Source organism: Onychomys torridus, chromosome 13 (genome assembly GCF_903995425.1).
Source record: "Onychomys torridus chromosome 13, mOncTor1.1, whole genome shotgun sequence".
NCBI lineage: Eukaryota > Metazoa > Chordata > Mammalia > Rodentia > Cricetidae > Onychomys > Onychomys torridus.
In genome coordinates this window covers 51430446-51458192 of record NC_050455.1, presented here as the reverse complement: position 1 = coordinate 51458192, position 27747 = coordinate 51430446, and the positions used below count along the sequence as shown (strand labels likewise).

Below are 27747 nucleotides of genomic sequence, written 5' to 3'. Positions count from 1 at the left end.
ATAAATAGGTGAATTATTTATTTTGTGTACAGTCTATTAAAGTATTAGTTTTCTTGTTGACAATAAACTGACTTTATTTTAGCATTTTAGCTTCCTAACACAAATTTTCACAGGATGTGATATTGGGGATAGTGGCAGGGGTGTGAGACAGGACAGTGGCATGCTGGCTCACTCTGAAGGTGATTTCATGGGGAGAACTCTAGTAGGCTGATCCTGGAAAATGCATGGCTACAAAGTCTCTTTACCCATATAGCCATCCACACTTGTATCCATCCATCCACACCCATCTATTCAGCTTAGTTCATCTACCCATCCATCTGTCCATCCATCCATGCATCCATCCATCCATCCATCCATTCATCTGTCCACCAATTTATTCATTCTACAAATGTACATTGTAGACTAGATCTTTGCTAAGCAGTTTTACATTTTAAAGATCCAGATATCAGCAGGACTCAGATGTTACCCTTGAGGAAACATTCTGAATGAGCATATTCTGTAAAGGAAAATAGCCTTTATTATAAATAACAATGCAATCATTGGTAACAGTGGTTACAATGTTGAGGATGGTGAACAGAAAATGGTTGTCTACTATCTTTCTTAGAAAACTTAGGAAGAACTTTCAGGAGGCAAACAAAGACACAAACAAAACAAAACAAACAAACAGATTGAAAGTTTCTAGAGACTAAGCAGAGGTAAGTTCCTGCTCAGATGAAAAGAAGACAAAAAATTCTGGCATGGGATTAGAGCATAGGTTGAAATATTCCTTGTCAGGGCTGCAGACCCCAAGCTGAATAACTGCTGTTTGGGGAATGATGTTCTTTGAGTATCCTGGGCCATGTGCACAGCTTCCCCAATAGCATTTATGTGCTGACCTGCGGTGGTTACTGTTTATTTACACTTCCTAACTTGGAGTTGGAACTCAGCATAAGAAATTTGTTACAATGAGAGGACTACATGCCAATCAACAGAAAAGACTTCTTCATTCAGAGGATTGATCAGACAAGTTTCAAAGCACATAGACTTCTCTTGATTTCTCTTAAGGATTTTTTCAGAACTTCTGTGAACTCCAAGACTTTCAGATGCTCGGCTGCCTTGTATTACACAGTGTTTTTGTAGAGCCCATCATCTTATGTGTTTTATATCTTCTCTAGATAACTTATAAATACATACTACAAGTACCTGATACACAAATGAATGCCCTACTATACTGTTTAGGGGATAATGACAGTGAAAAGTGTGTATAGATTTAATATAGGTCCTCCCCGACACCAAATATCCTCTCTCCATGGTTGGTTAAATCCTAGGATGTTGGTCCTGTAAGGGAGAGGACCATGTATCATCTGTGCTGGCCTTAAGAACCCTACTCTTCTTCAGCTTATATCTGGAGTGACCTTCTAGGGATCAGTATATGTCTGAGTCATGTGACCTCTGAGAAAATAATTCTACCCAAATCAAAGCCCTTGTCTTAGTGCATACCCAAAGGGTCATGTCCTATAGTTCTCCAGTTTTCTTTGTTAAGAGCAGTGCTTCCACGTACAGAAGCATCACACTGGAGACCCTTCCCATTCCCACTGAGAGGAATTCCCCCTTAACTCCCATTGCTCTTGGTGCAGCTAATACTTCCTATAAGCATTCGATGTGGAGACTGGTGTTTTAGACACCACAGGCCCCTTACGGAATCATTGGCATTGGTTCTAGTGAATTCTTGCACATTGGGGTTATTAGACATCAGATCTGTCTTCTGGATTCAGAGCTTGAGGTTTGCCTTTCATTTCATTTCCTCCTTTCATTTTCAGATAGGAGCCTGTGGATATATCAGCGCACTAGTGAGAAACAGCTGCTGGTTGATCCAAGCGTTCAGCCTGGCCTGCACAGTGAAAGGCTATAAAATGCGTAAGTATGAGAGGACCCTTTGGGAGAAGAAATGCGGAAAAGGAAGAGCAGCCATGTCGTTCTGTCTTAAAACCTAAAGAGAAATTCCCTCCCAAAATGAGATAAAGGTAGGAGTCAATGCTACCCTGAGATGGAGACTATGAAGCTATACTGTTTGATGCATTACTTATCACAGAAGGTGCTCCCCAACGCCCTGCCACAATGGTGCAGTACAAGTACCTCCTCATACTTGTTCCAGTAGGATTCAAAACAATTCCAGCAGCCTTCTTGGGACCGCAGTTGCTCCAGTTAGAATGGTCAGTCCTCAGGGTAACTCAGGCTTCCAGACCTTCTCTCTTCAAGATGCTGGGTTTGGGGGGGGGGCTTCAGGTTCAGAAAAACAACTAGGAAGAGTCCTGGGACTATCTGGGATGATTTTCCCCACAGAGACAATGGGAAATGCTATTTCTGCCATCTTCCTCTAGCTCAGAATCACAAGTCATATCACCTATGTGCTTCCATGAAGCTCAAAAGGCTTCTTAGATACAATGCACTCATTGGCTGTGGTTTCTAATTCAAGCTGTACTTAGCAGAGGATTGAGCTACTATCTGGAAACTGCTACTTAGTATAAATGTGCTGCTATGCCCTGCTGGTAGACTAGCCTGTGTTCATGGTCAAGCCAGATGACCCTGATAGGACTTTTCTGTATTAGAGCATTTCATCTGCCATTGAGCCGTTGTTTGGGGAGTCTTTGAAGAAAGAATGTTCAGGGTTTCCCTGTGCCTCACAGTTTCAGCAGCTCACTGGGGCCCCTCCATGCTGTTACCAGACTGGAAGCATAAAGTTTTGTTTGTGAAGTGCTCAGCTCTTAAATAAGTCAGCCCATTGGAATTCCACTCTTGTGCCTGTGGGATTTCCCAAGCCTGGCTCTGTAGACTTCATACAACAGTGATGTAAACAGGTATTCATTTCCCCTGCTTTGATGCCACAGCTGAAGATGACTCCAAATGCAAGCTGCCCAGTGGGGAGGCGGGGATCATCTGGGACAGCATCTGCTTTGCCTTCCTCCTACTTCAGAGAAGAGTCTTCATGAGTTATTATTTCCTGCATGTCGTGGCTGACATAAAAGCTTCCCAGATCCTGGCATCCAGGTGGGTCAGACTACTTTCACCAATAACTGACCTGGAATAATGTTCAATATTTTCTGACATTACTCAGAGAACCCACAAGAAATTGTAAAGTCCCTTTTAGAAAAGTCATTCCCCAAAGCCTCTGACACCTATCCTTTTGCATCGGAGATAGAGTTTTAACAAGAAACTCTGTGACCATGACTTACACAGTTGGCAAATGGTCTAAGTAGATATATCAAAAGAGAAAACATATGAGTGGGGATCAGGATGCAACTCAGTGGTAGAGCACATTTGACCTTCCACATCATAAAAAGGGGAGGAGAGGGTGAAAAGAAAGAACTTACACCAATGTCCTAAAAGTATCTGAACTAGCACTTATCACAATCCATCAACAAAATGCAAGTAAGAACACTACAGTTTGGCATTATTTCACTCCTTTGAGAATGCCCACAGTTGAAAAACCAAAAACTCAGTGCAAGTGAGGACGTGGTGAGAAGGAACCCTTACACACTTATTAGTGAGGATGTACATTAATACAGCCATTCTGAGAGCAGTATAGTAATTCCCCCAGGAAGCTGAGATGCTGACCACGGAATCTAGCACCTCTATTCCTCCATCCCACCCTGCCTTACTTTCCCCTCCTTTGAGTTTCTTCGCACCTCACCTGATTTTCTTCTTTGGACCACTTCACATCGCCATATTTTTCTCCTTGGACGCCATCTTTCCTTCAGTTTTTGTCCTTCTCTTTAGATTTAGAAGAGTCTATGACAAGTACCGGCCACCAACAGGCATGCCACTGCATGGAGTGGGCAGTGGCTGAGTATACATGTGTTTGTCTGAAGAAGCCAGCCTTGCTCAGACAGCATAGGATCCATCATGCTCACTATCTGGGAGCATTAGGTTAATTTTCCATAGGAAATTACCAACTTCTGTCATTGAACTTGAGAGTCATACATACACACATAGGTAATTATGACACCAATTCTCTAGATTTCATCTCCTTCCCCTGCCAGGAAGTTCATTTTTATGACTGTGATCCCAGGCTTTGTCACCTAAGTTGGAGCCACATAGAGAAAGGACACAGTAGAGACCTACCTTAAATTCAAGGAGCCTTGTGGAGTGTTCTGCCCTCATTATATAGATGAACAGTGACTTTGTTTAGCTTTAAATATTAATCCTGCAATTTATGAGTATAATTACCATTTACTGCCCAGAACATCACTTTCAGAAATGGCAGAGTGGGACAGAATTGTCTTAGACTTTTGGGGCTGCCATGACAGAAGCATGGTATGGCAGAGACTGCACATACCATAAATGCATCCTTCACCATTCTGGCAGCTGGAAGACAAGGGTTGAGATGCCATCAGATTGTGTGTCTAGTGAGAACCTGTAGCCATTCCACTGGGTATAAGGGACAAGAGCCTTCCTGGGCCTTAGCTAAGGCATTCATCCCATTCATACTTAGTCATCTTGCAAGACCCTACTTCCCAGTGCTTGACTTGGGCATAAGGATTTGAACATGATACAGTTATTCAGACAATAGTGAATATGATGTAGGAAACATTGGGGAGGCCATGAGAGCCAAGGGTGTGTTAGCACTTTCATGCATGAGTTGGTCTGCCTTACATTCCAAGACACATTCTAAAGAATGAGCAGAAGGGTTAGGGGATGAAATAAGGGTAGGGAAACAACCCCAGTGACATCACTATAGAAGGTTTCTATTTGACCTGCCTGTGCAACAGTGACTGGGTGTACAGAGGAAAACATGGGGTGAGCCTGGTGCCTTTGTCATTTCTCAGCTTAGCAGAGCTTTAGTGCGTTTGTCAGTTTGCAGTCAGAATGCCTGTGACTGGAGAGATGTTCAGTGAGTAAAGTGTTTGCTGCACAAGCGTGAGTCCAGATCTACAGCATTTGTATAAAAGTGCCAGAGTGGCATTGTGCACCTGTATCCCTGGCCCTGGAGATTGGAGACAGGCAGACCTCCATCCATTGCTGTCCATCCAATCTAGCTAAAATGATAGGTTTCACATTAGTGAAAGATCCTGTGAAATAAATGTGAAGGGTCTAGAGAGATGAGGCCTAATAATTAAGAGCTTATACTGCTCTTACAGAGGACCCAAGTTCAATTCCCAGTACTCATGTCAATTGGCTCACAACTGCCTATAAATCTAGAGGGATCTGGCACCTCTGGCCCTCCATAGACAACTGTATTCATAGACATACATACAAGCCACATATAATTACATTCAAATAAATATTTTAAAGAAATAATGTGGAAACATGATTAGGGAAAATATCTTAATATCAATATCAACCTTTCCCCTCCACATGTACCCACATAAGCAAATGCATGTGCTCACATATATGCATGCAGCACACACATTCAGAGAGAGAGAGAGAGAGAGAGAGAGAGAGAGAGAGAGAGAGAGAGAGAGAGGAGAGAGGGGGGATGGAGGGAACACTTGTAGCAATAGAAATGTGAAAAATGCATAAATTCCTCAGGCTTCAGGCAAGGCAAGAAATCAAGGAACTTCATTGCTACAGAACAATCCTTTTCTACACTATGAATATGTATTACTCTTATTGGTTAATAAAAAGTTGACAAGCCAATAGCTAGGCAGGAAGTTAGACAGGAAAGCCAAATTGAGAATTATGGGAAGAGGGAGGGCAGAGTTGGGGAGTCAAGAGAGACACTAGCCAGCTGCTGAACAAGCAAGATGTGTAAAAAATGAGGTAACAAGTCATGAGTCATTTGGCAAAGCATAGATAGAAATATGGGGTAATATTAGCTAGTAACAAGCCTGAGCTATTGGCTGAGCATTTATCATTCATATTCAGCTTCTGAGTCAGTTTTTTGGGACTAGGCAATCTGGACAGGAAATGTCTGTTTATGCTCCAAGCACAAGGCATGTCTTTGGCAAGAGGACTGTGTTCTTCTCCTTGTCATGCAAAATGATGATAATGATGATGATGACGACGATGAGGACAATGATGATGATGACAATGACAGTGGAAAGGATATGTGTGAGAAGATGAGCAACTTCTTTCATTATGACTAATAGCCCCCTAGGACAGTGGTTCTCAACCTATGGGTCACAACCCCTTGGGGTTTGAACAACTTTCACAGGGGTCACCTAAGACTATCTTGCACATTAGATATTTACATTACAATTTATAACAGTGACAAATTTACACTTACAAAGTAGTAACAAAAATAATTACAAACTAGTAACAAAAATAATTTTATGGCTGGGGGCCACCATAATGTGAGGAACTGTGCTAAAGGACCACAGCATTAGGAAGGCTGAGAACCACTGCTCGAGGAGTCTAGAAGCTTGAAGCTAGCTCCTTTACTAGAAATGAAAGTCATTTGATAAATGTGTGGCGCGTAGCTGAAGTCACTTAGTGTTTGAAAAACAAACCATTTTCTTTCCACTGGCCTCTCAGAGTGACAGACAATCCACTTACTCCCAAGGGGCTATTCCTTCCTTGTTCAGTCACTCATAAGGGGCATCCAGAAAGAGTGGGTGACTTCAGCCAGGAAAACTCTGTCATCCCCAGAAAAGAGATGCCATGACCTCTGATCTGTAATAATCATTTTCAGGAAAAAGGAGAACAGCTACCTGAATACTGATGTGTTCTGTGTTCCCAATTTTATTTTAGAGGGGCTGAACTTTTCCAGGCTACAATTGTGAAAGCTGTAAAGGCAAGAATTGAGGAAGAAAAAAAGTCCATGGATCAGCTAAAGAGACAGTAAGGACTCTCTTTACTCTGAATCTCTGCCTTTTTTTTCCAGTTTGTATCAGTATAGTCAACCGAGTCTTGACTCTTGGGAATTTCAAACTCCTGAAAATTGCATCCTTTTTTTTCCACAATGAGGGGGATTTCTAAGGACCGGTACACGCCTGTACATTGAGTGTTGATTACGCCATCAGGTCAGGCACTAACACTGCCTACTGACGATGAAAGCAGTTTAACAGGATGGTAGCTCCAGGATGTGGGAAGGGCGCCATCTTGAAAAGGAGTAGGGAGCTGCCACAAATCCAGTTACTTTGTGCGGAGTCCTGAGCTGGACATTTAAGTTCTCTGAAGCTCCATTTGGTGTCATTCAGTCAGGGCACAGAGTTGTCCATCCCAAGGTTTTATAAGGACTGATAAACTAGTGAAAGAAGCTTGGCTGAGAGCCAAGTACTAGGAGTAGGTTCACTGCATTTCTGGATCCAGGAAAGAAATACGAAGTCAGCTTCAGAAGCATCTTTTAACATAGTACAGCACATGCTCAGGAGAATGGATGAGCTCTGATATGCAGGGTCCACAATCACTAGAAGCAGCACTGGCATATCCGGCACTTCCCAATTTGATTCTATGCTTTTCCTACCACACCATCCAGATGGGACAGGGGTAGACAGACAGGATGAGGGAGAACTTCTAAGGACTGGCACACACCTGTATTTTGAGTATTAGTGTTTAGAATATAGTAGCTATAGAATTTGAATCCTAGACACCTTTGTGCAAAGTGGAAACCCTGTCCCACCCTTCCAGGAAAGTCCCCTAAATTTGGAAGCACAGCTTCATTCCATCATGACCTCAGTTCTTAATTTCCTTCCCTTAAAGGGTATTTCCATGTATAAATTAGATTATTCCATGGCATGGGTATTTGCACAAAGACCTAAGGTGTGTATATGCAAATTGCAATGTGCATGCAGTGTGCTGCAACTGTTGTTACACTTTCTAGCTCACACACAGGGAAGAACAAATGCAGGGCCACATTTGGAATGGGCTCTCACTTCCTTAAGTGAGACCTGACACTTCCTATTTGGTTAAGAATGCAAAGCTGGGGCAGGAGAGATGGCTCAGCAGTTAAGAGTACTGGCTTATCTTCCAGAGGACCTGGGATCGATTCCCAGAACCCATCTGTACTCCAGCTCCAAGGAATCCAATACCTTTTTCTGGCCTCTGCAGCTACCAGGCATGTACATGGTGCACATACATGCCTGCATGGAGACTAAAACACCCATTCACATAAAATAAACAAAATATTAAAAAATGTTGTAAAGCCTTTGGTTATAATATGCTATGATCAGACAAGCTATGATACAAAATAAGAATAGATATCAAGGACTTCCTGCTAAACCTTACCATAATGACTATTGAGAGAGGAAAGACAGAGCAGCAGTGAAGGGTAAGGTTTTCAGCTCTCAGCTATTGCTCTGACCTCTTGGCTTTTAACTCTGCAGTTGGCTCTGTGTTTCTTGTTTAACAGTTACATTTACAATTGATCATATTACTGACTTCATATCTATGAACCACAAAGTACCATGGATGCCTGTGTGTGTGCGTGCGTGTGTGTGTGCGTGTGTGTGTGTGTGTGTGTGTGTGTGTGATGCTCTTTGCTAATAAGCAATGATCTCATAATCCTTAAGTACTTGAAAGTAAGCTGACTACTTTGCTCATGGATTCAGTTATTTGGATAACAACCTGAGTCCACAGTGCTGACCATGGCACAACTGTGCTTGCACTCTTATTATCACTAACGCTGCCGTGTTTCTAGGATGGATCGCATCAAAGCCCGGCAGCAAAAGTACAAAAAGGGTAAGGAGAGGATGCTGAGCTTGACCCAGGAGTCAGGGGAAGGCCAGGACATCCAGAAACTCTCAGAAGAAGATGACGAAAGTATGTCGCATTTTCCTCCATTGGAGTGCTTTGCCATCTGTTAAGAGCATGCTATTGGTAGAGCTGTAAAATACCATTTGTTTTCATCCTGTTAGGAGTCTCATGATGCTCACGCTCCCATTGTGAATGCATATGTTTGTTCCCTTAGTGCATATTTTAGTGAATGAATGATTTTGCAAGCATCTACTCTTCAACATGATACCTATAGTGAACCCAGTCTGGTTTAGTTCACAGACATGTTCCTGAAGAAATTGACATGATTTTTGTTTAATTTCTCCCTTTAGGGAAGAAGTTTTAGATATGCTGCCTTTGGTTACTGTAAATTTAATATGAAAATTAAATATGCATGCATGTCACTTGTACGTATTCATAGTTCAAATTTCAGCTTTTACTCATTCCAATGAAATTCACTGTGAAACATACAACGTATTATATTTAATTATAGATTTATCCAATTATAGCTCTAGTAGCCTTATTGTAGGAGCCTGCATGCTTTCTTACTTAAGGGAATAGAAAAATAATGCATGGTCTCTTTCCAGTTCCTAGAATCTCTTCATTAGCAATAACTATCTTCCAATCATGTACTAAACTAATCAAACAGAAAAGTCCTATTCCTTGTTCTTGGTACATTTAAATGACTTATTTATCACTGAGTGGTTCTTTAAAGTGGGCAATGATTCTTTCATGCTAATTTACTGAAAAAAATTCAGTGTAAGATACATTTTTGACAAAGAATACTTCCTTTTTAATATTTCTTTACATATGCCCTCAGATCCTAGGAAGAAAGTGAGCATGTAACATACTGTTAAGAACATTGCATGTTTACCATTGCAGTGAACTGTTAGTACTTGAGTACTTTTATGTGAGCATGTAACATACTGTTAAGAACATTCTGTGTTTACCATTGCAGTGGACTATTAGTACATGCGTACTTTTATAGTTAGTAGACTTCCTTTTCCTGACCTCTGATGTGTTTTTTGCAATTTATCTAGATTTGACAATTGAGTTTTTAAAACGTGGTTTTCAAAGCTTGTGTGCTCCCTTCCTAAGAATTAATATCTGGACATATTTCATTTTAGGAGAAGCAGACAAACAGAAAGCCAAGGGCAAAAAAAAGCAGTGGTGGCGGCCTTGGGTTGATCATGCTTCCAGTAGGTTTTCTTGATCCTCTTCCAATCTCATCAGTTCTAACCCTTATATCCTTGACCAGAATTCAGGCTCCCCATGACCTGTGTGCCCCATGCATGGTTTGACCCTTGTGACTTGATAGGGGGTCAGAGTGTAAGATCACTGCAGTGCTAATGGGTCTCTAGGCCCCATGTAACAGAGAAATTAGCATGTTGGCTAAGGAAAGCCAAAGTTGTGGTGTAGAGAGTATTACCTCAGAAAGCCAAGAATGGAGTGCGCTATCTAAATCTGCAGCCCAGAGTTCTGCTCCTATCCACTATGTGGTTTAAAGCCCTGCAGGATGAATTTGTCCCCTCCCCAGACTCCAAAGTATGGTTGCTGTGTTCTGTGTTGGGGACCCTCTTTGCAAGGCACTTGGCATGGCTGTCAACAAGCCTCTCTCCATGTCTTCCCAGAGCTTTGATTTCATTTGCATTTAAGGGTTTTTAGAAGCGTGTTTAACATAAAGATGAGGGTTATCCTAAAATACGTTTGCTTTGTACGTTAACCCCTCCCCACTTCAAAATGGTTCTGCAACAGTCAATACCCCAAACACCCAGGCCCGGGATGCAGAACAGCCTCAGATGTAGCTACCTAATAGCAAAAACCAGGAAAACAGAGTCTGGTAGCCACATAAACTACAATGTGTTTCCCTCCTAATGATAAAAGTGGATGTGTGGTTACAGACACCACTGGCTGTATTTGTTATGCTTAGTTTTTTGGTTTTGGTTTGTGTTTTTAAGGTCGGTACTGGCCAATGGCTTTATAATAGAATGAACCACTACCATCTAGTCCTTAAATGTGGTAGAGGAGTAGATGATTATTATTTTTTAAATAACGTGTAGTATCTTCAGCCTTTTTTGTCTCACACTGTACATCCAGAACTACAACTCGTCTGATCAAAGAAAATCATGCATGGCTGAGAACAACCCTGCAAGTCAGAAACCTTTAGAAAACTAAGGAAATCTCAGTTTCCAGCCTGAATTAGGAGTGTCACAGTGACCTGCAATTGGCCTCTCTCCCTCCAGAAGCCATTTTTTAAATGGCATGAAATTTGAAATTTGCTTAATATCTTTTAACTTAATTAGATTTCATCCTTGATATTGAATTTCAACAGTGTAGTTAAAAAATAAGGGAAGGAGTTACAAAGAATTTCATTTTCTTCTCTGCTCAAGTTCAAAGACAAAGGTTCAAGTTGATATCCAAAGTGGCTCCTCTGTGGTTCACTGGCACATTAGTCAAGTTAACAACATGTGGACAGCACTGAATGCCTGTTCTATCAAGTCACAAGTAAACTATGCCTACTTTTCTGTTTTTAAAGGGCCTTTGCTGGTTTAGAGTGACCTATCCATTTCAGAAACCACATCATATTGAATGTCCTTCCTCAGGGTAAATTCTCACTGCAGTCACTGTGGTGGTTTCTCCCTTTTGGCACATAAAACATTTCAAAAGAACTGGATATGGTCGTTGAAAATCACTGTACACGTTGATAACAACTTAATTCCTCTGATGGTTAATGGCCTTAGATTTTTCTGATTCATTTCACCCTCATTATATCAGATTCTTCTGGTATTCAACTCCATGTGCCTTGTTACAACATGTTACAGTGCAATAATGCAGGGCTGTCTGTAACACATGGTTTGGACTCATGTTCTGACTGTGGTACTAAGTTTCTACTGTGTAACATATTTCCTTTTCCAAGTTTGAAAGGAACAAATGGGAAAGAATGTGTCCTAGACTATTTTTATTCTTTGATGATCCAGAACTTATCTTTAGATCTGGAAGAATGTTATTAGGAGCCCTTGTTCTGATCTGTTAAATGACTGGGCTGGGTTTTCAAATAGTTTCTGAAATGCTGAGTTTGAGTGCAGTTTCAGTGTCTAGTGATGATGATGATTGTTGATACCATTGATCAGCAGCAAAGATGTCAACGTAAGCTGTGATGACAGATTTGCTAGTTCCAAACCTATGCATGCACACAGGACTGCATTATTGCTATTCAATGATACCTTCCTTCCCACTGTAGTGTGTCTCTGTATCAGTTCCATATGACCTTAGTCAGGACTTAACCTTGCTTTGTTGATAAATATCTGAAGAGCCATGTTTCTGTGGACACAAGTGGTGAGATCCTAAACGTTAGTTTCATACTAAGTAATTTATCAGTGACACCAGCGTCTGTGATTTGTGTCTGAACACAGTCTGAAGACAGCAACTCCATCTGCACTAATGTACATGGAAGAACTTTTAAAATTATCATTAGCAGCACACACTAAAGCAAGTGATTTTTCTAGTTTTACTTCAACAATGTTTTATGAACTAAAAGACTTGAAATTTCTTTTTCATTTTTTGAATGTACTAGTTGCACTTGTTCACATAATAAACTGGTGATTTTATTAATGATAAAAATCAATGCTTAAGATTAAAAAATTATTTGGGTTCAACCATATGAATAAAAGTAATAGAAGGTATGATTGAATACAACTTCAGCTATCATTGATCTTAGTGCCTATAATGAGGGTAAAATGCTCCATCTTATAATGCCCTGTGTTTATCCCAACTGACCATGTGATGTAGAATCCACAAAACTTCCCTGCAAAATCTCTCAGCTTAAGTGAAGGCATTACTTTAATGGTCTTCTCCACTGTCAAATGTAATGCTGTAACTTTGGTTTGTTCTTGCTTATTATTACCTTATGTTGTATTGCACTGATTCCCTCAGGCCTGGACCCAATACTCTGGGCCTGGATTTTTTTCTTCAAAACATGAGTAACAAATCACAGTGCTTCTGTTCAAGGATATAAGGCCCAATTTGTTCACTTCGCATCTTCTCGAATGAAGGCTCAGAGTCATCTGATACTGTAGACAAAATTGTTCAACTTTTGACCATGGCTAGTGACATTCACGCAACTGGTTTTAAACAAGCCAAGGTTTCCTATTACCCTGTGGGGTATAAGTCCAAACCATAATTTAAGACATCACATTATCTCACCACCCCCGAGATGTCTCCGCAGTTCAAATCCCAAATACAATTAGAAAACATGAGTATGGTTTCCCACAATGATGATACAGTTCTTGTAGCATCAGAAGTGAGTCTCTTTTTCTCTATTAAATTTAAAAGTTTTCAAACACACGAAGATTGAATTTCCTGAATGTCTCTAAGTCTCTAGACATCTCTGATTTCTCTGTTCCTATTCCTGACACAGACAGTATGTTCTTGCAGGGCAAGTGTTAGATGAGGCAGAAGCAGGCCATACTGTTTGTGCTTTGTTCCTGATGGTCATTGTAGTTCTCCTTGGGCTTCCTTCTGCTCCCAGGGAACAGCTTGTTGACCAGAAGCACAGCAGAGCCAAACCCTATGGACCAAGGCTGCTGTTCCTCAGTCAGTTCCATAGCTATATGTAGAAGCAGTCAGAATAGATGTTGTTGTTTTGTTTTTACTTTTGATGTTACCTACCCTTTTCCTCCTTGTGGCAATGTGTTTGTTGTTGTTGTTTATTTTATTTTGTTTGTCTTTAACTCTTTCAAATGTCTTGTCTTACGTTGCCTCGTGTGTCGCGTGTGGAGAAACCAGGTCTGCATAGTATAAAGTGAAATGGAGGCTGGTGGCACTGATCTCCATCCTGTGTCAACCCCGGTGGGTTTGTCTGTTACAGACCATGCCAAATCTTCCACTTCACTTTGGCCTTTGTCTTAGTGATCGAAACTGATGAATTGGGAACAAGAGTTTTCAGGTGTTGTGGTATCTCCACAACAAATGGATTCACTTATAAAACAGTGAAGATGGGAGAAATTGCCAGGTCAACCCCATAGTGGCCAATCTCATAAATGGTACAGACAAGGCCTCATGCTCTGTAGACCCAGCCATGCCAGTACCATGTAGCACTAGATAAAAATGGGTTCTTTTCGTCTGTTTTCTCCTGCTAACTTCTCTGGCTGTGGTCCTCTTGAGGACCATCTCTGTGTCGTTAGGGGGGACATTTCGTGAATACACCCCCTGGGTTTCTCATGTCTCTTTCAAGAAGTAAGCAAGTATTTTGTTTTGCTTAGTGGTCAGGAGTGGAGACTATTATTTATTTGAAACGGATAGTGAAGAGGAGGAAGAAGAGGAACTTAAGAAGGAAGATGAAGAACCTCCACGGAAGTCAGCATTCCAGGTAACTGGAGGGATGTGGACAGTGATGCCCTTTGCTAGTTAGAAACATTTTGTTTGGTTTTTTTTTTTTAATTGACAACTCTTGCTTGCAGGCCTAAGTGACCTCCTCTGTAGTCTTGTGGTGCAGCTCTCAGAGTCTTCTAATGAACAACTGAAATTGTCTGTTTATAGTTAAACTACAGCCCTGCTCCCTCTCAGGAACATTGTGACTACCACACCATGTGAACAGGGTGCAGGTCAGGGCTTCATCCCTGACATCAAAGCACTTTTTAATGCCCTAAACAAAAAAATGTTTCTCTTGCAAGTAGACAGCTTCCTCAGCGTTGCTTCTGATCCCTTGACTGTTGGGCTCATTGTGTAAATAAAGCACATGCTCTTCTTTGAAATGATCGCTGAAATGTTGCATTGAAAATCAGCTTCAGTTGTATTACTAATGATACCAGAATCTATTTAAATAATAACTGTAAACATCCAACCCAGTTCTGCTCTTTTTCAGCTGAGTTTTCTCTGTTCAGGAACCTGTTATCCCAACCCCAGCTCCGACCCACCAGCCAACACAGTGTTAGTGGGGGCAGGAGAAATCCATCCTTCCTGAAGATGAGCCCTTGTCAGAGCACAGGGCATGAGCTCTTTGTACATGTTTCTCTTACTTCTGGACCACAGGCTGGAACAATTATATCTTATTTGTCATAGTACAGAGCATATAGAAAGGTTTCCACAAAACTTCATGATTGCCTATGATAAGGCCATGCACTGCTCCCCAGACAGACCTTCATAAATGGACAAGCTCAAATAACTGGTCTTCCTGATGGCATTGAAGAACCAAGTGATTTGTGGGGGTTCTTGGATGTGGTGCTGCCTCCCTGCATCCTTTGCTCCTCTGTGTGCTTGGGAACATATTTGTGTGCATGATGGGGTACTTGCCAATACTAATGACTCAACAGCCTTTTATTTTTAGCTAATGAATTTTGTGCTAACCACCACCCATCATACAACAAAGAAGAGAACGTGGAGCATCTTCACTGTGTTATGAACTATGTGCTATGACTAAATGTGCTCCTTTTCCTAACTTACAAGCCCAGCACATTTTATTCTAGCTTCAGTGACTGGCATGCTTTAACCTCAGTGTTGATTATAGAGATGAGCTCATGCGACATCATATATTAAATTGTTACTTTTGGGTTTTTTTCTACTAATTATTCTTGCTTTGTCCTTCTTTGTAGAGAGCTATTGGAAAGTTTGCCTCAGCCATTTTAGCCTTGCCAAAGTCTGTCATTAAACTTCCTAAAACTATTCTTCAGTATTTAATCAGAGCTGCAAAGGTATTTCATGCTTTACTGATGTGTAGTGTGTGACTCTCTGCTCCATAGAACTTTAGTAAAACATCCCTATATCTACATTTTCTCTATTCTATGAATCATACAACAGAAGTATCATATGGATGTAAAACATTAAGTTTTCAAAAAAGAGTTCTTAGGAACTAGACTTCTTATCATTTTACTACTTTTAAATGTAGACACCAGAGATTATTAAAAAATAGAAAGAGAAAATGTAGATATACATGTACTTTCTCTCCTCATAGTTTTCTGTGAGTTACATCTCATTTTAAACGGGTGACATCTGGTTGCATGCATCAGTTTATAATGAGTAAAATATATATAATAATTTTTTCTCAGAAAGCTGGTAAGAAATTCCAAATAAATCTGTAAAAGACTCCTCTGGTTCTGCCCCTTCTCAGCTTCTTGTTACTCGCCAGCTTCCTAATTTGGATCCAGTTGTCTAATTCCTGCATCCAACATATCTCCTTCCCCAGCTGCTCACTCCCAGAGCACAACAGTGCTTCTCAATAAACTTTAACAACATACTAGTTCATTCGTCTAATATGTAGTGGATGTCAATCAACTGCCTAGACCATATGCACTTCATTATTAAAAGCCACAAAGAAGAAATTATCCTTCTTGTATTTTGTAGCATGCTTTTCCTTCCAAACTCAATCAGGAGTGAGCTCTAAAACTCTTGGGTCATTATGATATGATGGCCCTTGAGTTCAAGCAAACAGTTGGGATAGTGACAGAGACCAGTGTGCCTTGCCTTTGTCCTGTGATCTCATTTCCATGCTTATTCTGGTTCCACTGGTCATACAGGACCTGAAATTCAGAGTGTCTGTGAAGCTCCCAGGTGAGGCCATTTTGCTGGTCTATCTAGAGCCTCAGAGCCCAACCCTCCAACTGCCTTTCCTTCTAAATTCCAGAAGACTGACTTTAATTAATAGTCACTGTTGCTATTTCTGCAAGGGACTTTATTGTTTAGTCTCTATGAATATATGTGAGCTTCTCAACTCATAATTTAAAAATTATTGAAGTGAAAGATCGCAATTTATTCACCCCTTTTGTTACTTAAAGGTAAATGTGATTAAATGATGATAAAAGTGTAAAGGAACTTCTGGTTCCCAGTCTAGTTAGAGGACAAATTATAAAATGGTGTCAATTTGAGCTAAGGATTTCCACTCCAATGAAACACTCTCTGTTTAAAAGAATATATATATATATATTTGCTTGATGACCTTTTAGTAAAAGAGAATCTCATTTCCTTAATAATAAAGATAAACTTTAAGGTAAAGTCAGAGCTGTATACTCATGCAGTGACTATTAAGTGAACCTTCAGACTTTTTGTGTATATTTCCAAACACTTTCTCCTTCTGGCTGATGTAGTTACAGCCTGGCTCCCTAGACACTCCACCAAGTGGGTGAAAGTTAGAGCTGCAATGTCATAATTTGGGGGGTCAGCAAAAATCTTCCATTCTTGACTCAGTAAGGATCAGAACCCTTTTCTGAAATAGCAGAAGGCAAAACTGGCCTTCAGTTAATTTAAGTGTTTGAAACTTTCAAATTCTTATTTTTTAAAATGGCAATCTTAAGGTAACTTTGCCTGAGAAAAAGGACTCAGTGACCCACAGTGTGGTTGCTCCCTCTTGCTTCCTTTCCTTGCATGACCAGAATGTTCTACAAGAAGACACTGATAGGTTTCATCCCTGGGGGCCAACACAGTTAGTAGTTCCCCTCACCATGTCAGATGATCAATGGCCTCTTCCTTGCCCTTCTTAAAGTTTGCTAATCCTGCCCTTCTCAGCCCTCCTCTCTCCCTCCCAGCTGTTTGCTTTCTCTTCAGAGCAAAAGATGTCCTACAGTCGTGTACCTGCTACAATCACAAGTTATTACCTTTTAATTTATGTTTGGGAATCTTTATTTTTATAAAAACAATAGTAGTACAGCACTTCTCTTGAAGGAAATGTCATCCTACGCTGTTCTTAATCCTGAAGACTTATTTATTAGTTCGATTTCCTTTAAAAACAAACTGTGTTGTGCAAATTTGCCTTTTAATGTCCTGAACCTGAGAGATAAGTGGCTAGATTCCCAAACTGACGTGTTCAGTAAAGATCCACCAGCCCTTGCTCTGATGCTTTTGAGCGTCAGTTCATCTTCTAATCTCATAAAGAACACTTTAGAATAACATGGGATGCCTACCTCCTGGATTTGTTATCCAGAAACAATACCAGTTTTACGTCTGTGTTTATTGCCCATACAATTCAGATTCCTACCATTGAGGAAAAAGGACTTGTTATTTCTTGGACCCTGTGCCCTGACATTTCCATATGTGGAAGAGTTGAATCTTTACTTTCTAGTTACATGAGAATGCCAATCTCATTTATGTTGTGTTCTCCAAATTTTTCTGAAATAGAAAATGATCTAGGATGAAATGACAATATATGGGCTTACAGCTACCCCTTATGTGCACGTATCTTCATCATAACAATGGAAAACCCAGCTTCCCTGAGACCCGGGTGTTGCATGTGAAGCATGCCTGCCTAGTTTTATGATTTCTAGCAGGCTGATTTTATGTCTTGGTTTTGTTGTCTTTGCATGCTTCTGGGGATGGGGAGGGTGGGTTGTTGCCAAATGCTCCTTCTTGGTTATTGGTTGTAAGATGTTAATGTGATTGTCTTCAGCTCTTGAATGCAACTGACAAAGGGCAACCCCAGGCACCAGTTTTCCCTCCCTGCTTTCCTGGAAGAGCTCACTCCCGGACTGACATTATTCTCCTTTTAACATACTCATCCATCCGCAGAGCCTCTTTTTCTAGTTACTCATAACTGCTATTAGGAGAGAATTGAAGATGCAAAACTTAATCTCCCCCCCAGCAAATAAGAATATTAAAGATGGCATTTTCCTTTTGGCTAAAAAGTTTGTGGTAGGACAAGCTCCTCTAGTGCTACCTACCACAACCTCCCGGCTTCAGCTTGTTGCGTACAAAACAAAAATTCCATAATGGAGGGTCACAAATGGTGGTGTTTCAGAGAAGTGATGGTTTGTTTTTACCCAAGTTTATGTCATGCATGATCATCTTTGACACCAAGTGAAGATTGTTCCCACTTACGGCAGCAAATGAAGAGCAATAAGATGGCTATGGTGGTGCATGCCTTTAATCCCTACGCTTAGGAGGCAGAAGCAGACAGATCTACAAAGCAAGTTCTAGGCCAGCCAGGGTAATATAATGAGACCCTGTCTCAAACAAGCTTAAACCAGCAGGAGTCAACTTAGCATAAGAAGCAGGGAAAGAGACCCTTATAAGAGAAAAAAATCTTACATCAAAGAAGCTTGGCTTTGGTCCATTTTCATTTGAAGTTACTTGTAAAAGTCAGAAAATAATTGGACTTTTTTCTTCCAGTTCGTCTATCAGGCCTGGATTACTGATCCTAAAACAGCACTCCGACAGAGGAGGAAAGAGAAAAAAAAGCTGGCAAGAGAAGAGCAGAAAGGAAGACGCAAAGGATCTGGGGAAGGTGAGTGCTGGGCAGGGAGCAGCCACAGGCTCTGTTGTAGGCGACACCAGATGCCAAGAGACGGGACTTTCAATCCAATGAGTTGAACATTTCTAAGGGATTCTGTTACCAAAGCACGATAGAATACTCTCTTAATTAGGTTTCTATTCAGTGATAAAGACATGGCCCAAACCAACTTGAGGCAGAAAGGACTTATTTTACATTGCGTAAAATGGCATTTACATTGTGTAAAATGCTAGCCAGGGCATGAACTCAGAGAAGGAAGAAGGGGGCAGGAGCTGCAGAAACCATGAAGGAATGCTGCTTACCAGCTTGCTCCTCCTGCCTTGATCATCCCGTTTTCTTACAACACCCAGGACCACCTGCCAAGGGGTGGCATCGCCCCACAGTGAGCTGGGCCCTCCTACATCAATTATCACTAGAGAAAATGGACCACAGGCTTGATCCCAGGCCAACCTGGCAGAGGCATTTTCTCAGTTAATGTTCTCATTTCCAAAATGACTCTCGCTTGTGTCAAATAGGCATAAAATTAGTCTGTACAAATACTATTCAGTAGTTTCCTGACTTACTTAAGTGAAAAACAACATTTTACAAAATGGCATTTTACCACTAGCTGAACAAAGACAACCAAAGTGTTTCAACCCAGTATTTTACATTTTAAACAGGTATGTATCCTAGTGTTTAAATGTAAGAGAAGGATTAAAAAAAACACATCAGTGTATTAATAACCGAGGCTGCTTTTTAGGAGAGTGGAAGTTAAATGGTGGGATTAAAGGGACCCCTGGGTTTATCAGCTATAGTTTGATTCTGTACAAAGATAATGTAATCATGGATTCCTTATGAACTTGAGAAAGTCAAAGAATCAAAATTTCTCATGTAACTAATTATAAATTTTCTTCATTTTTACCTTCCTTCTCCCAGTATGTACTGGTGGCTTTAACTGCATTTTATTGATTTGTTTACAAAGATAAATTTAATCTACTCCCAATATAACAAGCCAAATGGTAGAGGGAGATCCAGCAGCTGGTGTGTGTGCATGCGCATGCATGTACACACACACACACACACACACTCACACACATCAGCCTTCAGGAAACATGCATCCCATCCAGATGGAGCATTGGCCTTCTCCCCTTCTGCAAGTGCATATTATTTGTTCATTAGCTTTTCAGAATTGAGTCCATGTGCACAAAGGCATCTTGAACTTTCATTAGTAATGTATTATGAATATTTCTCCAATTAACTATTCATGAAACTGCCAGGCTTTTTTAATGGCTATAAAAGGTTCCATAGTACAGATATGCATAATTTATTCAATCATTTAACCATTAATGGACAAAAGGATTGCTTCCTGATTTTACCACAGCAAACAATGCTATTTAATAGGTATCCTTGCAAAAAAATCACATGGAGTTATGTACATGGATATATTTAAAAGTATGGTAGAGATTAAGAGTAACATGCACTCTTACAGAGTAGAGTCTCAAAAGTAGGAAGACTGGGCTAAAGGATATGCCTCATACATTTTAATAGTTTCCCCCCCCCCACAAGCTTTTAGTAATTTATACTCCAATGTGTCAAATAAAAGAAGGTATATTCTCATTGCTTCATACCAAGGCCCTCACTGCTCTTTTTATTATTTTTTTTTCTGAAAGATGACAGATGATTTGTATTTTCAGTGGAATTTAGTCTAATCCATAACTAATGATACTGGGCATGTTTACTTTGTATTGTCTATATAATTCATACTTCCAGGTTTAAGGTCCAAATACAGCTATAATTGTCCTTTGCCATCTATTGGAATATTTCTTCTTTCATTATTAATTAGGATGGCTTGTATATCAGGAATATTGCTTCCTGTGGTGTGTTATAACCACACTTTATTGTTCAATGCTTATATTCGGTTTGTGATACATGACTACCTAAGCAATGGGAAACAGGTTGGATATGAAAACATTCTGGTACTTCTAAAGCTGGCATCTCACTGAAGAAAGTCTCTGCCCTCCAGTTTTACGCCAATGTTGTCCTAAATTTCCTCCTGGCTTCACTTGCATCTTAATTAATTTTTTATTACTCTGTGCAGTAGAGATATATTTTCATACAGTTACATAGATGAGCAATGATGACAAACCCTGCTTGTTTAAAAAGTCTTCCTTTTGTGTTAGAAATAAGCAGTAGTCAGCCATTGGCTCCTGTCTTGACTTAGACATGACTTGGGAGTGCATTCCGAATCATTTCTGTTGTCAAGCTCTGGATCACTGGTACATGCTTTTGCATTGCATAGCCCATGGGGTTTCGTTCTAATATTTAATGAGGCAAACTCCCCCCATTGTCACTGTTTTATTCAGTGTTGCATTTGGTATTCTCAAGTGTGTGTTCTGTCAAAAAAATTTTTTGAATATTCTTTAGTCATAAAAATGGCACAAGACTCTGTATAATGAAATGTCTTTTATTATATATAACACAGGTCCAGTGGAATGGGAAGATCGAGAAGATGGGCCAATCAAAAAGAAGTCCGATGGGCCAGGTAACCAGAGAGAGACAGAGATGAGCTTTGAGCATTTGAAAATGGCACTGCCCTGTGTGGTGAGGAAGGGTGCTGCAAAGTAATGAAGCCAACAGTGAGTCTGGACCAAAGCTGAATAATCACAATCCTGTCCCTTGAAACCTCATCCCTGCTGAGGCAGAGAAGGACTCCTGAGAGCAGATCCAGCCTCTCTACCTCTGGATGACATGTTGGGTTCCTATCTGGTTGTAAAGTCCTTGATACATGTGCCAGTGGGTGAGCATGTCAGTGCTGACTGGAAGCCACCAGAATATGAATGAAAACAAAACAAAACAAAACAAACAAACAAACGAAAAAAAGCTTGAAATTTTTCTTCTTTCTTTTTTAAATAGAACTTTTGAAATTTTACCTTTTTAACTGAGATAGACTAGTGATGCACCTACACATTTTGAAAAACATTTACAATGTAGGATCATGACATGAGGCTGATGAATGTTTCCATAATCTCCAACATTTGTCATTTCTTTGTGTGAAGAACACGTAGAACCCTTTCTGTTAGCTATTTTTAAATATGCCATAAACTACTGTAAGGCAAATATAGAAATAAGTAATTAATGTGACCAAATGTTGAACAACTAAGAACTATTACTTCTAAGAAAGTAATTGTGAATGGATGAAAAAATAAGAATAAGTTGTCAAAAACCCGAGTCCTGCTGGAGTATAGTGGGGGCTCTCGCTCTAAGCCTTTCAGCCTGCAGGGCCAAAACCTCCCTTTTATGTCTGTGAAAGCAGCTGGAGGTCTTCTCCAAATAAGTGTGGGCATCACAAGCCTTGGCCTAGAGTTCCTTAAACGGAAATAAGGGAAGATGGAGAGATGGCGTGAAGGTAAGGAAGTCTTGTTGCGTAATCATGAGGTCTGGAGTTCAGATCCCTGCACCCATGTAACAAGACAGAAATCCTGCACAGGCCTGCAACTCCAGTTCCAAGGTGAGGGTTGGCGGAGGAGACCAGGGGATTGCTAGAACTTTCTGGCTTCCAGCCTAGTCAAGAAAACATGAGCCCTAGGTTCAAGGAGAGAACTTGCCCCCACAGAAGACAGGGAGTGATACAGGAGAGCACTGGATGCCCTCTTCTGGCCTCCACACATGGACACAGACACATAATGCATACACAAAATAAGCAAATAATCAACTACATAGGAGACCAGCAATGTGGAGAAAAATGGAGGCATCTGTGGAGTCTCTCACTTGAAATCACTCTTCTGTGGTATCAGTGGATACCCTTCATCCCACTTCATGAGGCCATTCATCTCTGCCTTTGCTACTTTGCTCAGCAAAGGACCCTCTGTTCTTCCTCACCTTGTGGGCTTGTGGAAGACCAAGAGAGGCCACAGCCAGAAAAGTCCTGAGGTGGTAGCCACATAGGCAGGAAATGTTTCCATGGGGACATCAGACATCAAGATTCGGGCCCCGAACCAAGCTAGTGGAAACTCACGAACTTTAGACCAACAGCTGTGAAGCCTATGTGGGACTAGGCCCTCTGTATAAGTCAGACAATTATGTAGCTTGGTCTGTCTAAGGGGCCCTTAGCAATAGGATCAAGGTCTGTCCCTGGTGCATGAGCTGGCTTTTTGGAGCCCATTACGTATGGTGGGACACCTTGCATAGCCTTGATGCAGTGGGGGTGGGCCTGGTCCTGCCTCAACTGAATGTACCAGGCTTCTCTGACTCCTCATGGGAGGCCTTACCTTTTTGGAAGAGGGGATGCAAGGTAGGTTTGGTGAGGGGAGTGGGAGGAGAGATGAGAGGGGATCTGTGGTCAGTATGCAAAATGAGTAAAAAAAATTCTTAATAAAGAAAAAAAAGATTCTGGTCCTTACGTGTTGCTGTCTGCCTCCCCTCACCTCATCCCCCATCAGGGATGGCGTACACTGGGAGGCTCCAGTCCTTGTTTGACCCTTTGAAAAGAGCAAAACTTTACTGGAAGTAAGCCTGTCGTTTCTCCTAGACCACTTGGTTGACAGCAGTTGTGTTCCTTCATCATAAAGCCAAACTCCAATCCACACTGTGGCCTTTCAGTCAGAGAGATTAGTGGGGAGCCACTCAGTAGTCACATCTGATCCCAGCAGACGAGGAGCCTGTGGGGCCCAGCATGTGATTGAGAGACCATCAGCTTATGTAAGTGATTGAGACAGGCAGGCAGACAGATCTAGTCCTTCTGTTCAGATTCCTCCTCACTGTATATAGTAAGGCATTTAACACATCATTTCATTATACCTGTACATAATTACCACCCCCTGTCATCTGTAGACCTCTAGGTAGGACTCCCCCATGTAACTGCAACCTCACCTTGACCCACTACTTCCCAGTCTTTCCTTTTCCTTGGCCGTGTACCATGGCTCTACTCTCTGTTTCTGTGAGTATCACTAGTTTAGATCCCAAATGTAAGTGATATCATCTGGCATGTGTTTTTCCACACCCGGCTTATTTAGTGCAACACCATGTCCTCTGTAGTCATCCATGTGGTTCAAAATGTCCTATCTTTTTTAAAGGTGAGTAAGGCTCCCAAAGGGTAAGGTCACTGGTTGTGAAACCCCCTCCAATCTTTCTGAGTATTCAGAGGCCTTAGACGTAGCCTCTAGGGAGTGCTGGGAGATGTGTGTGCACGTTGTCAAAATTTTGAACACAACTGGACCCTGAGCTGAGCTGAGCTGCTGTGTGATGGCTCTTTAGGATCTCCTAAAGATCACAGCTACAGTCCAGGACAAAACTCACTCACACCAGCCATCCCAGGGCCTCTGCTGACTGAAGATGATGGCTCCCATGTGCAGAGTTTTGTTGTTGACATAAAATCCCGTCTAATTGTGTTAGGAAGATGGATCAGTAGCAATGAGCACACGCGGCCCATGAAGTGAGCTTTGCAAATGATAAGCTGGTTTGGCTGAAGCATAAGTGCAAAGACAATAAACAGGTCCCGCCAATCATCCCTAAGATACTTGTAGAAAAGCAGTAAAGGGCCCCATGAGACAGGCATGGGCCCCGTCTATTCTTGAGTTAACACTAGGTGAACCTTTGTATTGCAATCTCTACTTTTACTAAACCTCTTCCAGTCAGGCCTCTAGATGTGTAGATTCCATATGCCACAGGATCATCCAACCACATACCAAAATGTTTGGGGGGTAAAATGCATCTGTACTGAGTGTATATAGGCCATTTTTCTGTCTTCCCCTAAATAATGCAGTGTAGCAACCACTTATATAGAGTGTACCTAATGGCAAATATTAAAAGTAATATAGAGATGGCTCAAACTATGAGGGCGGGTATATAGAGATTCTATATAGAGAGTATAGTTAGAGTTTCACATATGTAAGGCACGTAACCACCCACAGAACTTGATATTTTCAGGGGTCCTGAAGACCTATTATGGTAACATGACAAATCCCACCTGAGTCTGGCTTAGTTCTGCCATTGCATGTGTAGAAAGCTGCACAGGTACTTGGGCCTCAGTCCCCCTCTGCAGCTCAGTGGAAGGAGCCCAATCCACATTAGGGACATCCTGCAAAACCCAGATCTGGGGGTGGTATACCTCATAATGTTGCAATAGCACGGCTCTTGGTATTGCGGTTGTGTTCCCTGCCCTTGAAACTGTGTCATGATTCTTCTGCCTAGATAACATCATCAAGAGGATATTTAATATTCTGAAGTTCACCTGGGTCCTATTCCTGGCCACGGTGGATAGTTTCACCACTTGGCTCAACTCCATCTCAAGGGAACACATCGACATATCCACAGTTCTGAGGATTGAAAGGTGTATGCTGACCCGAGAGATTAAGAAGGTAATGCTGTCGGCAACCTTCCTTTTGCTACTTGCTACTTTCAAAGAGCTTTCAAGTCCACGTGGGTTGGACATCCCAGCCCAGAATACATGGGGCAAGAGGACTTTCAAATTTCTAAATTTTGGGTTTGGATTTTGAAATATTTTTACCTACATAATGGAGTACCTTGGGGAGGGAACCCAAATACCAACATGCAATTTGACTTCTGTTTCATCATCTATGTGGCATGAAGGTAATTCCATAGACTACTTCAAGTGTGCTTGTGTTTTAACTGTGACTGTACAGGAGCGCCTGTGCCGAATTTTCTACCTGTTAGCAACATGTCAGCATCCAAGGGGGTTCAAACATGGGCACATTCGGAGTTCAGATTGTCTGCCTGTGTCCTGATTAGTTGTTTGGTTGTTCCTATTGCTCATTCTGTTTTGTTTTGTCATCCCCCCACCCCCCATAAGTCAGAGCCATTTGGGAAAAGGAACCTCAAATGAGGAAAACGCCTCAATCAGAAGGCCAGAAGGCAGGTCAGGACGACATTTTCCTGATCAATGATTGATGTGGGAGGGCCCCATCACATCATACTGAGGGTGATGCCACTCTGGGGGTCGATGGTCCTGGGTGGTGTGAGAAAGAAGACTGAGAAGCCATGGGGAGCAAGCCAGTGAGCAGCACCCCTCCGTGGTCTCTGCTTCAGCTCCTGCCTCCAGGTGGCTGCCTTGAGCTCCTGCCTGGCTTCCTTCAGTGATGCATTGTAAACTGTAAGATTAAATACTCTTTCCCACCAAGTTACCTTTGGACATGGTGTTTAGCACATCAGTAAAAACCTAGCTAGACAGCCTTATCTAAAACTCTAAAGTAAAATCCTTTCTTTCTGGCCAGCTGTTACATGACCGCTTTGCTCTGTGAGTTGAGGTCTGTCCCAGGCTCATAAACAACGTGAACACATGTGCACACACACACCCACGTCCACTCACACACATGCACATGCTCACCAGGAGTCCTTGGACTATACCCAGTTTATTCATTTCCTCTCTTCTATCGGAGTTCCTAGGTTTGCTGTGCCCCTTAAAGGATTATAGTTTTAATTTTGGAATTTTGATCTGAAACCTCCAGAAAAAAAATGTAGGATATAAGGAGAGCTAACAAAATACACAAATGTTATATATGGTTTTTAGATTGTATTTAAAGGTAAGAATTTTTATACATATAGTTTTGTCATTTATACCTTAATGGGGTTGGGGAAATTTTTTAAATATATAAAATATACAAAAATAAATTAAAAATTAATAATGAAAATAAATTACCTAGCTGAAATTAATCTAATTGAAGGCATATTTGATAATTTTCTCCACTAAGTTTGAGCCAACTTCTGGAAAAGTGACTACTGTGGTAGAGCAAAATTCTTCTCATGTAAAAATTATACCCAATGTATTATTACATTACTTTTTGTTGTGGTAAACTATCTGGCCAAATCAATTTAAGGGTGCAAGGAGTGTTGACTTACAGCTTGAAGGGCTATAGTGTGCCCTGGTGATGCCGGGGAAGACATGGCAATGGGAGAGTATGGTATGGTCACTTTGCATCCACAGGCAGGAAACTGAGAGAGAGAGAAGAATGCTGTGATGAAACACCAGACCAAAGCCACTTGGGGAGGAAAGGGTTTATTTGGCTTATGCTTCCACAGCACTGTTCACCATCCAAGGAAGTCAGGGCAGGAACTCAAGCAGGGAAGGAACCTGGATGTAGGAGCTGATGCAGAGGCCATGGAGGGGTGCTGCTCTGCAGACTGGCATGCTTCCTTTGTCTTGCTCACCCTGCTTTTGTATAGAGCCCCGGACCACCAGCCCAGGGATGGCACTACTTACAATAGGCTGGAACCTTCTCTACCAATCAGTAATTAAGACAACACTTGTTTAGAGCCTGATCTTATGGAGGCATTTTCTTAATTGAGGTTCCTTCCTCTATGATGACTATATCTTGTGTCAGATTAATAAAAAAAAAAAAAAACTATCCAGTGTAGCTGGATTCCTCTATATTCACTTTTTATTCAGCCTAGGACCCCAGCCCATGGAATGATATTGCCAACATTCACAATGGGTCCACCTTCCTCAGTTAAACCTTTGTATAAATGCCCTTGGAGACATGTTAGAAGTAGGTCCTAAGTGGTTCCGAATCCAGTCACGTTGGCAATGAGGATCAACCATCCCATCTAATCATATTGACTAACACTAATGGCCATAAAAGACCTGACTTTAGTCCCTAAATTAACTAGTATCTCATCAATCCTTACTGTGTGTGTAAGTGTGAGAGCTGTCAATATGGAGAGCTGCTGGCATTGTTCAAACAAGTGCTTTGTGGTCCCTTTTCTGCAGGGCAACGTCCCAACACGGGAAAGCATCCACATGTACTACCAGAACCACATCATGAACCTTTCCAGAGAATCAGGACTGGACACAATTGACGAGCACCCTGGAGTTGATTCCAGGGCCCAGGCAGCTCACAGGATGGATAGCTTAGATTCCCATGACAGTATCTCCAGGTATTTTACTTTCTAAACAATGGGTTTGTTTTTGA

General features: G+C 41.3%; 1 protein-coding gene across 3 annotated transcripts in view; it reads left to right on the top strand.

Moving 5' to 3' along the window:
* The window catches only part of Piezo2 (piezo type mechanosensitive ion channel component 2), a 376725-nt gene that overhangs the window by 314630 nt on the left and 34348 nt on the right, over nt 1-27747 (top strand). For 2 of the 3 annotated variants that reach the window (XM_036205320.1, XM_036205319.1), the window contains 10 exons: nt 1800-1896; nt 2868-3027; nt 6670-6759; nt 8558-8679; nt 9759-9830; nt 13893-13999; nt 18724-18838; nt 21306-21365; nt 25013-25179; nt 27546-27712. In XM_036205320.1, the coding sequence (XP_036061213.1) occupies nt 1800-1896; nt 2868-3027; nt 6670-6759; nt 8558-8679; nt 9759-9830; nt 13893-13999; nt 18724-18838; nt 21306-21365; nt 25013-25179; nt 27546-27712 (1157 nt within the window). Of the gene's footprint in view, nt 1-1799; nt 1897-2867; nt 3028-6669; nt 6760-8557; nt 8680-9758; nt 9831-13892; nt 14000-15221; nt 15321-18723; nt 18839-21305; nt 21366-25012; nt 25180-27545; nt 27713-27747 lie in introns of all 3 variants that reach the window. The other variant, XM_036205318.1, reaches the window with a different exon arrangement.